This window comes from Chrysemys picta, chromosome 16, assembly GCF_011386835.1.
Source record: "Chrysemys picta bellii isolate R12L10 chromosome 16, ASM1138683v2, whole genome shotgun sequence".
In the NCBI taxonomy this organism is placed as follows: Eukaryota; Metazoa; Chordata; order Testudines; family Emydidae; genus Chrysemys; species Chrysemys picta.
Window position 1 is genome coordinate 24,498,088 of NC_088806.1, and position 15,183 is coordinate 24,513,270.

The 15,183-nt window shown below is 41.9% G+C and overlaps 1 protein-coding gene across 2 annotated transcripts in view; it reads right to left on the reverse strand.

Moving 5' to 3' along the window:
- Nucleotides 1-10,102: 10,102 nt before the first annotated feature.
- SORL1 (sortilin related receptor 1) overlaps nt 10,103-15,183 on the reverse strand; it is a 106,459-nt gene continuing 101,378 nt past the window's right edge. For both annotated transcript variants that reach the window (XM_005303742.5, XM_008164544.4), the window contains exon 48: nt 10,103-15,033. In XM_005303742.5, the coding sequence (XP_005303799.2) occupies nt 14,966-15,033 (68 nt within the window). In that variant the 3' untranslated portion in view covers nt 10,103-14,965. The remainder of the gene's footprint in view (nt 15,034-15,183) is intronic.

Genomic DNA, 15,183 nt, shown 5'->3' on the forward strand with positions numbered 1-15,183 from the left:
TCCTTACTTATGTGAGTCACCCCGTTAATTTCAGCGGGACAGTTTGCATAGTAAGGGATCACTTAACGTGAGTAAGAGCAACAGAACTGAGCCCTCTGTCTGATGAGGGGCTGCTCACGGGAAGATTTTATTCTCAGAAAGGAAATAATCCGATAACAAATTCTTCATTCTGTGCGATGACATCTCCTCTAGTGTTAATCTGCGGGTTGAGATTTACAGCTGTGTAATAGAGCAGAATTTGGCCCCCTGGTTGCACCTGCTGATGGGTGACCGTGTAGCTGCTTTGCATTTCTCCTTGGTTGTTTCACACTTGGGCCCTGGATGCAGACAGGAAGCGGGAGGGGTGTGAAGGAACTGGTGTGTAAAACGCTATGGATTCAGCATTTGATCCATCTGGCTAGAGATGAATTGGAGGATTTCACTCCCAGGCATTCAGATGAAAGGAACAAATAACGCCGATGACTTTCTGAATGGTTCAGTACTTTTGAGATACATTGAGACTGCCCTGCGGACATCCAGGTCAAGCAGAGTGGTTTTTTCCTCCCCTCCTTGTAGTTAGAGTAGTAAGAGGGGAAGATGGTTTCCACCCATGAGTTTAAAAGGACAGTCAGGAATATTTCTGTCTAAAGAATCTATGATGCCTAGTAACTTGGTATCTCCGTTTTTAGGGATTGTAGAACAATTACTATTTTATTATTTATTTGTATTGTGTTAGGACCTAGGATCCCGTCATGGAGCTGGACCCCATTGTGAACCCCATTGTGTTAGGTGCTATACACACACAGAAGAAAAAAATGGTCCCTGCCCTACACTGCCTACAATCTATGTTCTTCTCTGTGGAAGAAACCCAGTGATTGTCATCTGGGGTGAAATTCACTCCTGTGCAGAGGCCGAGCAAAAGGCCTAAGCCCTCAGCATAGGGGTCAGACCTTGCGTGTGCTCCCTCCACAGGGATGAGTTTCGTCTGTGGAGGATAGCAGCCAATTTCTGATATTCTCCTGGCCAAGGTTGTCACTACTTGTGGCAGGCCAAACTAAAACAAAGGCTGTGTCTTCACTACAGAGACTGTTCAAGCATAGCTGTGCCAGCATAACCCCCTAGTGTAGATGCAGCCTACACCAACAGAAGGAGTTTTTCTGTCTGGGCAGAAGCATATCTCCCTGTCACAGTCAGGACCTTGGCTTTTCATCTCAAATGATAGATGGCACCTCCAACAGCACAGTGCTGGGGTAGTGCCTCTGTACTGACTCACCAGGAAAAGTGTGACTTGCTCATCAGTTCTAAATGACACTCTCCGTAATTCAGCTCTCAGTGTCCCCCTAATGCAACCATCGAGGCAGAAAAGTTGAGTTCTGTGTAATTCTGCAACACCTGGGCTAAGTTATTAAATACCTACTTTTTTGTTGTACACAGTGACTGCACAATAATTAAGAAAATTAAGTTGGAATCTCGCAAAGCAATTAATTAGACTATTAAAATACGCAGCCATATATAGACTACGAAATATGCACAGCCAAAACTGGAGCCATTTTCTGGTTCATTAAATATGAGAAGAATTTGCCCATTTTAGCCTATTATCTTATCCACAGATGTATACACACAGCGACTATTTCACACCTTTAATGGCTATCGTAAAAAAAAAAAAATTAAAAAGCCACAGACTTCAGTCATTCTCAGATTTATAATGTGCAGTGGGTCTGGTGCAAGAGAACTGCACAATGGGGCTGGGTAAAGTGTATGCACATGCTACAGACAGATGACTGTTTACTGTGGCATCTGTGTCAGGTCCTCGTTTTGGGGTCTGTCATTATAGGAGAGGAAGGATGGCTGTGTGGTTAAAGCACTATCCTGGAAGCAGTGACTCTGAAAAAGATTTAGGGGTTCTGGTGGCTAATCAGGTGAACATGAGCTCCCAGTGTGACACTGTGGCCAAAAGAGCTAATGCGATCCTGGGATGCATAAACAGGGGAATCTCGAGTGGGAGTAGAGAGGTTATTGTACCTCGGTATTTGGCACTGGTGCGACTGCTGCTGGAATCCCGTGTCCAGTTCTGGTGCCCAAGATTCAAAAAGGATATTGATAAATTGCAGAGGGTTCAGAGAAGAGCCACGAGAATGATTAAAGGATTATGGGGATAGATTTAAAAAGCTCAAACTATGTAGCTTAACAAACATAAGGTTAAGGGTTGACTTGATTGCAGTGTATAAATACCTACTTATGGAGAACAAATATTTCATACTCTTCAATCTAGCAGAGAAAGGTAAAACATGATCCAATGGCTGGAAGTTGAAGCGAGACCAATTCAGACTGGAAATAAAGTGTTAATTTTGGAAAGTGAGAGTAATTAACCATTGGAACAATTTACCAAGGGTGGTGGTGGATTCTCCAACACTGGCTATTTTAAAATCAAGATTGAAGGGTTTTCTAAGCGATGTGCTCAGGGAATTATTTTAGGGCAGTTCTCTGACCTGTTATACAGGAAATCTGACTAGATGATCACAATGATCCCTTCTATTCTTAGAATTTATGAAAAGTGCAGGAGGAAGAGGCTTGTAAATGCTGGCTCTCTCCCCACCTCTGCCCCAACATCCTGTGCGATCTAGGGCCTGGTCTAGTCAAACTTTCTGTCCTTCAGTTTCACCTCCCTTTAAAATGGGGATAGTGGCATTACTAGGGAGAGGCCTGGGCAGCTAACTCCTTTAAGATTTGTAAAGTGTATTAAGATGCATGGGAAGAAGAGTGGAAATGCCCAGATACTGCTGTGATGGGGACCATTAATACTGGCATGTCCATGTTCCCCCCCCCCCCACCCCCACCCCAAAAAAAGATTTTCAGCTATTTTATTGTAAAATGTATTTATTTGCAATTTGTTGGGCTTCTGCAATGGGTCAGATACCCTATCCTGCCACTCTTATTCACTGTATCCCTTTTGTCAGGTGAGTAACCCCATGAACATCCAGACAATTAGCCACAAGAGTAAGAAACGCTGTGTAAGTGAGGGTGGGAAGCTCAAACTCTAGAAATCTGGATGGGTTTGATTTTTGCTAAAAAAGCTTTTCTATCCATTTTTAAGCAAATGATCAGAGTATGCTTATTGAACTACATTACATATCATGCCCTAACAATATCTTAGTAAGGAAAAACACCCAGGTCCTAAAGTGATCTATATTAGCATCAGAGATGACTCGTGTCTGCTGGTGGGGGGCAGAGTGAGGGCAGCCAGATTCAGCAGTGTTTCAGTCCATGCTGTAAATAAAGGACACCAAAGCAAGGGATGATGCAAATTTATTTAAAAAAAAAAATAGGACCTACATCTTCAAAGGTTTTACTCTTGGTTTTGGTTGCCTGATTTGAGATGCCTTGAAAGGGCTGAAAATCACAAAAAAGGTGACCCAAGTAGAGTGCCCAAAATCATATGTTATTACTTTAGTTCTGGACAGACTGGTTCCATAGCTAACACGATGGGGAAAATTACAGAGAACAAGAGTCTTTCTTTGACTTCAGTGAGCTGTAGATCAGGACCTAAAGTGCATGTGGGAGACTGGATGATCCAGATGCTTGTTAACAGGATAAGGAACCTTCTGATGGTGCAGAATCGTCTGAGGTTAGGTAATGCCTGAAAGTTGCTCTTACTTACTGGCTCCTGTACGTTTGGCCTGTTGGGAAGCAGGTCCATGCAAACATAGGTTTATGGCAATGAACCATTACCAGGACTAGCTCTAATTATCCCCGTCTTGTTAGCAACCCCCCAAGAGAGGCCAAGGACTGAATGGACCTGGGAAACTGAGTTACCCTCTCATGCTGAGAGGTCAGGAGGGAGGCATGTTCATAGGGGAAGCTCACCCTGCTGCAGCTCATGTTTACCTGTTCTGAGGATACACAGGGGAGGTCAGTCTTCAGGGCTGTCAACGTGGCCCCTTTCACCAGTGGCCAAATTCACATGAAAGGTTTCAAAAGCAGCCTGGATTGGCGGGGATGGATTCCATTTTACCCAGGACTTGTGTTTGAAGGCCACCATTTAGATAACCTCCCGTAGCATTTACATTCCTTTAGAGGGATAAGGAGGAGGCTGTATCAAAGCGTAATAGGAAAACATTATGAAAAGGCTGTAAAATCTCCTAAGTAGCTGAATGTGGAGTGAGACTCGAGAACATGGTCTAATCGTAAGAGCGTAGGGCTGGGAGTTGGGACTCCCGGGTTCTGCTCCCAGGACTTCCTGTGACTCCCTGTGTGACCTTGAGCAAGTCACTTAACCTCTTTATGCCTGAGCTACTCTGTAAAATAGAATGCCTACCTCACAGGAGGGTTCGGAGGCATACTAGCTTGTAAAGGACTTTGAGATCCTTACCCAAAAGATGCCAGCATGTACATTGCAAAGGGTTATTTCCTTTAGTGTTTGGCAATAGAGGGCCGCAGTGGAAGTCACAGTGCCCACCGGCCATGCTGAACGATGTTCTGGGGTGTCAGAAAGTGGGTTGACGCTGCCAGGGAAAAATCCCAGCACAAACTGGGAGAGTTCCGCAGGGGCAGGGGGCACAAAGTGAAGGAACCCTCCCCTCATACACAGCACCTGTGACCATCTCTATGGCCTCTGGGCTACTGTGGCCCCAGCAGCTTCTGGAACCCTGCTGACTCTTCAGCTTCACTAACCCCATCTTCAGCTTCCCCCAAGCTCACTCACAGAGACTAACTTGCAGATCCCTTGCATGGGGTTCCAGCCATCCACTCCCTTATGCTGGCCTTGGAGTATCCAGGACTCTGCACAGCCACTGGGAAGGGAGGCAGGATTTACCTGTACATGCTTGTGGGAGGCCGGGGGAAGGGAAATAGCATCAACACCTGAAGCAGTTGAACGTGACACATTTCATTGCGCCGGGATATAAATGCCAGAGGGGCAGGTTCCAGTTGGCTGCACTCCTACTGTACATACAGAACCTCCAAGGCCATGTTGCTGCCTGACAGCAAATCAATGCTACTGTAAACAACTACAACAAAGGAGCTTACAAAGAAGAGGGGGAAGGAACAAGGAAAAGGGAGCGATGGAAATCCGATAAGCAGTGAAGGCTAAAACAATGTTGGGAAAAGCTGAATTAGCTCAGCACCTACTCAGACCTCTGCCGAAGCGAGCGACTCGCATATTCCCAAGGCCATTAAGGAAGCCGAGTGGTCTAGGGGATTTAGGCGTAAGAGCAGGCGCTTGGGACTCCTCAGTTCTAATACCAGCTTTGCCACTGGTGTGCTCTGTAGTCTCAGGCTATCCTCAGTGAAATTCACTCCTGTGCAAAAGGTCTACGCACCCTTTAGTCCCTCAACAGAGGGTCATTTAAATCACCAGATACTGAATAATTTGGGTATTGTCAATGTATTAATGGTCAGACCCAAATGTGCCCTAGATTGTTAGAAGTTGAATGTTGACCAGCATGCTGTTGGAAAGCCATAGATTGGCAGTACGAGCTCTGGTTTTGACCCATAGGCGCATTGTGTAAGTGGTGTCCATACAGCTTACGTGAGTGGGAACCTCAGCTAGTGGTTGAGAGTGGGGATCTGGGAGCCAATATTCTGGTCTGACTCCCAGCTCTACTACTCACTCGGGCTTTGGTCTTGGGCCTGTCACTTAAATGACGGCTAAAGCTGAGTCCGGTTCCAGACCCAAAGCATGGGGTCATGTTGCTCCATGCTTTTATTCGACCCATGGATATAGTCAGAGAGGCCAGTGGTGTGGGAATTCCCACACAAGTATTCAGACTAAGCCCATCTCTGCCTCTTAGTATCATTGATCGAGAGCCAACTGTAGGCTCTGCACAGTCCAAATATAGAGGAAGATACAGTTCCTGCCCCAAGGAATTAAATCAGACTCAGGTAATAGAGTTCAGATACATACCATGTCACTGAAGGACCAAATTTAGGCCTGGACAGGGTGTTTTATTCTTTATATCTTTAATTACTGAAGAGGTCACAAGGAAGAACATTAGGAATCACTTGAATGGGGACATGCAAGTTGTTTGGTGCATAAAACTTTGTCTGCGTTTACCCGTCTGCAAAGAATCAGTAAAATAATACTCAATCGACTAACCCAAAATGGCAGTTGTGAGGCTTAATTAAAATCTGCAAGTGCTTTGAAATCCTTAGATTATAGGCTCTGTGTACAGTGAGTTACACAGGAAAACAAATGTACAATTTCTAGTATATATTGCTAGGATTTTACTTATTTGCAAGGCTCAAGTCAGTTAATATAACCCTAAAACTTAACTTGTTTATAAAGAATATACACATTCTTCTGTCAGAAGATTTAGCTTTAATGATCATTTGGATAGCTGTAATCTACATAAGGCATAAAAATCTCAAATAAGTCAATAAATGTAGTACACAAACATGTGCTATAAATCTAGATAGTCTACGTGTAACTTTTTCAAGAGTTTTCACCTGATCCGCAGGAAATGTGGCACTGATTCTAATGGAGCAGAACACCGGGGGAGGTACATTTAAAACCGTGTGCAAATAAAGGTAACCCCAGCAAAAGGCAAGCATGTAGCAGTAGAATCACAACAAGCAGACAGTGCATGTTTTGTGTCCAACAATAGCAGCATGCGTGACTTGAAATGCTCTTTCCTTATAAACTGAAATGCCCACTGGTATGGCTTATTAACACTAATCTTCAAAGAGACACCCAGTCCAGAGGTTCTTGGTTCAATACATAAATTCAGTTCCACTCTAGCAAGATTCATTTGTACAAAGTGCCATTGTTACTGATGACCATGGATTGGCTCTGTGTGTGTGTGTGTGTGTGTCAGCCTTTTATATTTCCCCTTCCGTGTGTGTGTGTGTGTGTATCAACCTTTTATATTTCCCCTTCCGTGTGTGTGTATCAACCTTTTATATTTCCCCTTCCACTTGCATAAGGAGTATCCAAAACCCCTCAGCAACATGCCTCTGATGTATAGTTTACATGTGACAATGCTGCATTTGAACTTGCACTGACTCGGCTCAGAGTGGATTGGGTTAAATGGAATATTACAATGCCAAGAGCTCATCTGGAACTAATAATTTTTGAGGCCACCAAAAGTGAAGAAGAGGAGAGAGAAGAGAAGGGGGAGAGGGGAAAGGTACCTAGTTTCAGTTTGGTTTGCTGTAAAATAAGACTTATGCTGCCATCTACTGGACATGTGCATTACTGTGCAGAGAAGAATTCTTCATTTAATATTTCCATTTGGACTGGATCAGACACAGAATCGATTATTCGCTCTCTAGCCTGTTTTGTTTTGGAAGTAGCCCACTCAGAGCTCTATATGCTCTACCCAGTCACCAGCTCTGTATAAGCATAGTTGGAGTCAGGCTTGCTCTTTTCTAACTCCATTGTTGAACATCCAGTGGGTCAGCTGCAAAGGGAACAGACCCATATTTCCATCTTAGCTCAGTTTTGTATTGCTGCCCCTTGCTTAGGATTCACCCCCATGGAACGAGCTTTGCCTTTAATTTGCTGAAATGTTAACAAAGCACTAGGCTGTTGCCTGCAAATGGCAGCAGCACAAATCACAGGACACCACCAGCGCTGAAGACACCACATCTGTTTCGGCTCAGAAAGAGGGACTGATCCCACTCGTGAGCCCCACCTGCTGGAGTTGGCTCAGACATTCCAGAGCTCGTCTGCCAAACCAGACAATAAATGTGGTCTATTTATTTACAGTGACTGGAACCTAACAAGTCCTTGGCATATTCTCCAAGGGCAAGGCATTTGAGGCCCTTTTCCATTTTTTTTCTCACTTTCATCACCCTTGGTTGCCTTATATTCTTCGTGCTTATTCTCCCAGAAGGCCCGTGCTTGCAACACATAGCTCGCAGCCATTGCTAGTGCTCAGGGCAAGGTTACATACGTGTATGGGGAAAGCGATGCTGTGGATTCAGCTAGATGAGCTGAACTACCCTGTCATCCTATCAGCTCAGACACTAGGCTGAAGAGCCATTGTACCACCTGAATATCTAGACAGATCAGCTATGAGCTGTGTAAAGCAGTTGCTGAGCCGGGAATTACTCAAACAGGCCTCTACTAAAGAGAGGCTGATTTTGAGATTAAGGAACAGGAGTGGGACTGGGCCCTCCAGCGTTCTGCCAATGGCTCCGTTTGACCTTGAGAAAGCCATTTCGCCTATCGTTGCCTCAGCTGTCCCCATCTGTGAAATGCACGGTCTGCCTCTGAGTGACATGAGGCTCATCTTATCGATGATCGTCAAGCACTTTGAGATCTTTGGCTGGAAGGTGCTGCCTCTGAAGTTAGCCCAGGTACATTTTGTAACAGTAACCAGTAGTCCTGCCCAGACCTGCTTCTCTCTAGGTGTGAGCTATCAGCCCTCTTTCCTTGCTCCCCTCTGGGTCTGTGCTCCAACTCCTTTCCCTTGTGGCTGATGTGGCCTCATCTTACTTCTGGTGCTCTGCCTCCTACCACCACCTAGTGGCCTCTTTTCAGCGTGACTCTGGTACAATGACTCCCACTGCAGTCGCAAGCAGTACAATCCTCTCTTTTTAGCACCACATGTTCAGTCCCAGGCACCTTGGCGTGTGAGGGCAAATCAGTGGAGCCTCAGCTGGACTTGACACTGGACATTTTGGGGATGTGGGCTCAAGTTTATGGGAAAGAAATAAACCTCACATCCTAGAAGAGCCCTGCGCTGGTGTTCTGGTGTCTCACGTTTGCTGGGTTGTGAGGCATATAACCAGAGTCAGGGTTTTGATTTTTTAGAACTCATCTTTCTTCTTGTAGACCCTTTTCTTCCCACCGACAGTGACGACTGGGACAGTGGGAAGCTGCTTTCTCTTAATCTTAAAACCAAGCTCCAGTCCTGCTTTGGAGTTATTTCCCCCCCCCCCCCCCCCCAGCATATTTCCTGCCAAGAGGGGTTAACACAAACACTGGTGCCAGGGCAAAAGAAGTTTGGGTCGCAGAGAGAAGGAACACATGAACTAGTTCTTCAGCTGTTGTCTTGATGGCAGAGTTCAACTGTTTCTTGAAATGCTTCATGCCTGACAGGAAATACTTTTGCAATTCTGGCTTTGCTCTGCTCACAGCCCCTGGTGCGATAGCTATCGTGTTTAGTTTGCTGTGCTGGGCTCTGGATGGGCATAATGGGATTATTATTTATTTTTATTCGGTGGGAGTCCCATGACCCTACTGTGCTTGGTGCTGTATAAACACAACACAAAAGCAGTCCCTGCTCCAAAGAGCTTACAATGTAACTATAAGATGAGCCAAAGGTGGAGACAGACAGATGGGAGAGTAAGGAAAAAATAAGACATTCTGTACCTCAGTATCCTCATCTGTGAAATGGAAGTAACGAGACTGACTTGTAGATCTTCTGATGAAAAGAGCTGGGTAATACATGTATTATCATAATAAAAATACAATGCAAATACAGTCAGGAAGTTAAACAGACGTGCAAGCCTCCAGCTATGAGACTTTCTGCCCTATGCATGTACTCTTTCACCTTCTCCTGTCCTCCTGCTATAGATGCTCACCTTCTCCATTTTTTCAGATATTGGGGTGCAGTGGCCTTGTGGGGGGAAAAAGGAGAAAGCCAGTAGGTTAAGCTCCATGGGGTAGGAATACATCTTCTCTGTTTGTACTGTGCTTGGCACAATGGGGTACATGCATCACACGAACGTGCACATACTACTGTATCACAGCTCATAATGGGTGAGATTCAGTGCTGTGCACTGTATTTTAAGCCCCAAAGCAGCGTTGTCAACCCCAAGAGTTCAAAAACCGTAAGTCAAGTTCCCCCAAAATCTTGACATTGCCTTGAAAATCGTGAGTTTTTGAGAAATTAATGAGTGTTATGTTCTTTAGAGGTCATGTTTACAAACTTATTTCTGTAACCACAAGGGTTAGAAACTTATTTTTTAAAGGAAAGCTGAGAATCTTATATAATTAGGAATTGAGACTTTAAGGAAAACAAATACCATGAGCCTTGTGATTAAAACCATGAGAGCAGGCATCTCTTAAATGAGAATAGCTAGCATGCCACAGTGGGTCAATTTCAGACTCTGTCATTGACAGTTCTATTTACAAAATACATCCTTTAAATTAAAAACAAAATCAAGTGTTCAGAAATAGCATCAAACACATTTTTATTGTACTCCAAAAAATAACTCAAGACATGTGTAGAACAGATTTTTTTAACATTCGTTTTCTTGACTCAATTTTATTTATTCAGTGAAAAAAGTTTGACATTGAAAGACAAAAAAAAAAAAATCCTTCAAAATTGTGCAATAAGATACCAAAATCTGCAGCAGAAATCAGATGACTGAAAAAACATAGAAAAGCAACTGAAATGATAAATGTCTAAACATCACTTTAAGAGCTTACAGAGGTGAAGCTAATGCTGATGGGAATGGATGAGACAGGTTGCCTATACTGGGTGCTGAGAGTTTAGAATGATCACTGGTTTTATTTATATATCTATATATCTATATATCTCTCTCTCTATATATATATATAGATATAACCCTTGAAGTTGGCACTCTAAGTGAAGAAGCTCTCTGGATCCAAGGTTACTAATTCAATTACGCCAGTCACGTTCTGAAGTCCATTTGAAAGAGATGTGGAATTTGTATAGGAAAATACTATTCTTGTCTTTCTTGAATACAGTTTCTAAAGTTGTATTGACAAATCAGCTAAATCTTTCTTTAAACTTTTTGAGGTCCCTGTAAACAGATAAAAACATGCTGATTCTTTGTGTGTGCATCTGTGGCACAAGGCTGTACTGTTTTTTTTTACCAAATACTGACTTGTGCTGGATTCAGTCTGGTGAAAATTCCATTAACCGGTAGTACCATTCTGCTAGAAAGCCAAGAAGAGTAAATATGGGTTTTGGCAATCAGGATTTCACGATCCTACATATATAATATAGTTTTGATCTTTGACTGCGAGATCGAAATTTCATGTGCCAGTTCTACATGCAGAATGTATACTGCAGTTAGTGGAGGTGCTACGTATGAAATCAGTGTAGTATTTTCTGTAGAGAGCTGAGTGCAGATCACCATTTTATGGACGAGGCTTTTGCTATACAGGGAACTGAAGTAATTTGTTCACGGTGAAGGGAAAAACTGGACTTGGTTTCATTTTCCTGAAGGAGCCCTCAGATTTCAAGTTTAGGAAATTTTCACTCCATGCATCTGAAGAAGTGGGTTTTTTACCCACGAAAGCGTATGCCCAACTAAACCTGTTAGTCTTTAAGGTGCCACTGGACTCCTTGTTGTTTTTGTGAATACAGACTAACCTGGCTACCCCCCTGAAGTTTAGGAAATGGCTTCTCCATGTATATTTCACCATATAATATCAAAAACTAAAGGGCCAACACAGTTAAAAGTTGTTGTCTTTAGTTCAAATGGACTTAAGAGTGCCAGCTTGCTTCTAATGTGTGTCGTGAACAATAAAACTGACTCAAATGTTCAATCAGGGTTAAATAACTGGAAGAGTCACCATAACCAGGGTACAACTGACAGCCTTTTAGCTGAAGTATTCAATAATTTTGTTTTGTTACAGTAAGGAAAAGCCCAGTCACCTCCCAACATTTAGGGTAACAATTCGCTTCACATTTCATAAAGCTTCTAAAACAAAACAAGAACAAAATCTGGATCTGTATTGTGTGTACCATATTTACAACAACCCCCACCCATATCTGTGAACAAGATTCTGTGCTTCAAAAGTTCATAAAAAATATACAATTTACCCATAACTGCATCGATCCTGCTCATGCTCCCCGGAGCTTATAATTTTCTATTTATATAAAATACACTAGCCCTGTAAGGCTGCTTTGCTAACAGCACAGTGGTTATTTTTGCTGTAAGGGAAAGTTTTGAGGATTGAGGATATTTCTCCATTACAGCACTATTCACACAAGGTGAAATTCACCCCCAGGAGAGCTCGCACAAGGTCTATGACCTGCATAAGTGCCATTTAAACCCTTCAGCGAGCAAAAGCAATGCTCAGGCAAATGTGCAGACCCACATTGCATTAACTGAGGCACTGTTAACCAGGAGTATTTTTCATTTGCAACAAAGTGTTTCAAACTGGAAACAGTTTCTGTGTTTTGTACAGCTGAGCAGTGAATGCAGTGAAACTGGACTAAGTGACAAGAAATGATCAGTCACCCAGCCTGAAGTAGGTCTTTAACTTCAAAAGTTTGAAAACATCAGACTGAGAAATCATCGTAGCGTCTTTAAAATGGCCATGAGGTTAGTTATTGGAGTTGGTCCTTAGCATGTGTTTCCCTATATAGGAACAAAAGGCAATAGGCCAAATTCTGCTTGCCTTACTCAGGTGAGTAGTTCTACTGAAGTCAATGGGACTGCTTAGATGAGTAAAGCATACAGGATTTGGCCAATATCAGTGTTCTATAGACACACACACATCTTCTGAGTTACTGTTATGCTAATTTTTTTAGTGATTGTGCAGAAATATTAGTTTAATAAGAAATAATAACCACATCCCTGGGTTCTCTTTCTTTCTTTTGGCCGTTTCCCCACTTTTCAAGTATTTGAATCTTTCAATAAATCTAGGAATTTGTCACTCAGGGTCAGATTTTTGATCTTGGGTACACTAGTATAACTCAGGAGTGATTTCATTTACACCAAAGTTTGCTAGAGTTACTCAAAAGTTGTATCTCAGAATAGCATCTGGCCCTCAAACCATGTAAAAAAAGCAAGTCACAACTCTACAAGCTTAAAATAAAGAAGCAGTGTCCACAAAATCCCATTCAATTCTGGTCCCCCAGGAAAAAAAAATAGAACCAATTTGTCACTTGGGAATGACACTCTGTCAGTAGCTGAAAATATATTTAGTATTTCTTTATGTATTGAACCATACAGAACTTCTACTGTTTTTACATTTTCTTATTTGAAATTAAATGAATCACTTGTTTATCTAAACATAGTTGACCCTTCTGTTCTCACTCTATCCATAGGAAGACTGCAATTATATTTTCAAGTTACACACCAAAGATACTTTTGGTTAAAATAAAATATTTATATCATAACAAGATGACACATTATATTTTACTGGTGTAGAGCTGATAGGCTTTGCATATACAAGTATGTATAGATGTGATCCATGAACACTCACTTACATCATTTGCTCTCCGGCTGGCAAGTAGTTATGACTCAGTGCAGTGGGATTCAAACTCTACGGTCACAAAAAAGCTAGACAATGTTACCAGACGTTTTTAACTGCTAATGTTTAGCTTGGTAGCCAATGGTGTGTCTACAGGAAGTGCATAACAGATAGTGATCTGAATATATATATGTTACTTCTGAAGTTGAAATTAAAACCACAGCTACTTTTAGGAAACAGCAATGAAGGAATATAGTATCCTTTTGTAACCCCAAATGAATTCAGATTTTCAGATAAATATAGCTTCATAAGACTGTGGAAAACCTGCAATCAAAGCACTTTCTCTAGTTTTAGCTAGCGTGTCCCCACCCTCCACCCCCGCTGCCCATCAATATATTAGCATCTTAAAGAAGTTCAATAGAGGAAACATGTTTGTCTAATTGGATTTGACAGCATGTATTGAAATGGGTTTTTAAAGACAGTTAGTGGCCACTTTTTCCTGTTAGTTTCCAATTTTTGTCAATAATATATGTAACTAAAGGATCAGGCTACAAATGAAGGACAAGGTTAGCAAATCCACTACTAAAGCATTTAGGACAATGCTGGTGATGCACAGAACGACATGGACTCTAGTTCTGTTAGGCAGAAAGTAAGGGCCAGAACTGAAAACTTTGGGGCTTAGGGTTAGTCATCTAAATCCATGTTAAGGGCCAGATCTCTAACCAGTTACACACAAGTAACTTCACTCATGGGACTAGTACTCTGGAAGTCAGTGGTACTAACATGTGTAAAGTTACCCATGTGCACAAGTATTTGCACAATCTTGACCTTAATCACCTAAATTAGACATTGACTCAGCAATGTACTTAAGTATGTGCGTAACTCTATGTACATGAGTGGTGACTTCCATGGGGAATATTTACGTGAATATTGGTAGGCACATACTTAAGTACTTTGACTGACTCAGGATCAAAAAGTGGCCTGATTGACTCGCTCCCTGAAGCCAGTGGGAGCTGTGGGTCCCCTTTCTGAAAATCAGGCCACTTACATTTTAAGTCTTTAAGTAGACCTCACTTTAGGCCCCCAGGTTTGATTCAGGAAAGCACTGAAGCATAAGTCCCAATGAAATCAATGGGATTTAAGTACATGCTTAAAGGTAAGAAAGGGCTGAAGTGCTTTGCTGAATTGGGCCCCAATGTTTTAACATTTTGACCCAGTTTTTTAATAATGGGGGGGAATTAATATTAACGATTTTTTTTATTATTATTATTGCAGTAACAATGATTGTGATACCAAAAATCTGCTGCCGGGCAAGATAAAGTGGCGCACATTCTATACAAGGTATACAATGTCTTGACGACTCTGAAAATCTGATCTAAAGCATATTTCCCAATAAATTAACACAACAAAAATACTTTCATATAAAACAAAGTCCAAAGAATTTTTTTTAAAGTAAATGTAAAACCTTCAGGGACTATATTACTTGTCTCCCTCTCTCTCTCTCTCTATATATATATATATATATAATCTCCTGAATTTTTTAAAATAAATTTCTTATTGTTTTAGAAAAATAAAAAGAGTAGCCAATTTAGTCAACAGAAAACATCTCACAGACTTAAAAGCATGCCCAGCAAGCACAGCCTTGTAAGACTAAATTAATGTTAAAACAAAGCAATTTGTTTCTAAATCAACCTGGTCTGCAGTTCACAGTTGATTACTACAAAGTGTATTTTTTTTTTTATTATTTTTTGGCCCATATAAAAATAATGTATTGCAACTCAAAGTGCATTTTTAAAATAAACCATCAACTATTTTTATCAAATAAAATATTTACACCATTTGGTTTACAGTCAGAAATGCGCTTCATGCGATGACCATGGGAACGTCATCTGAGAATCCAGTTATCATAGGGGCTTCGTCGTCGTCCTCTCCTGGAAAGTAAACAGAACGCTGAGTCACATAGCTACAGTAGTTCCATGCATTCTAAGACCAGAAGGGACCATTACATCATCTTGTCTGACCTCCTGCATAATCCAGAAAAAATGTAGCGGGGCAGGCTAAGCAAGCGCTTGACCATTTGA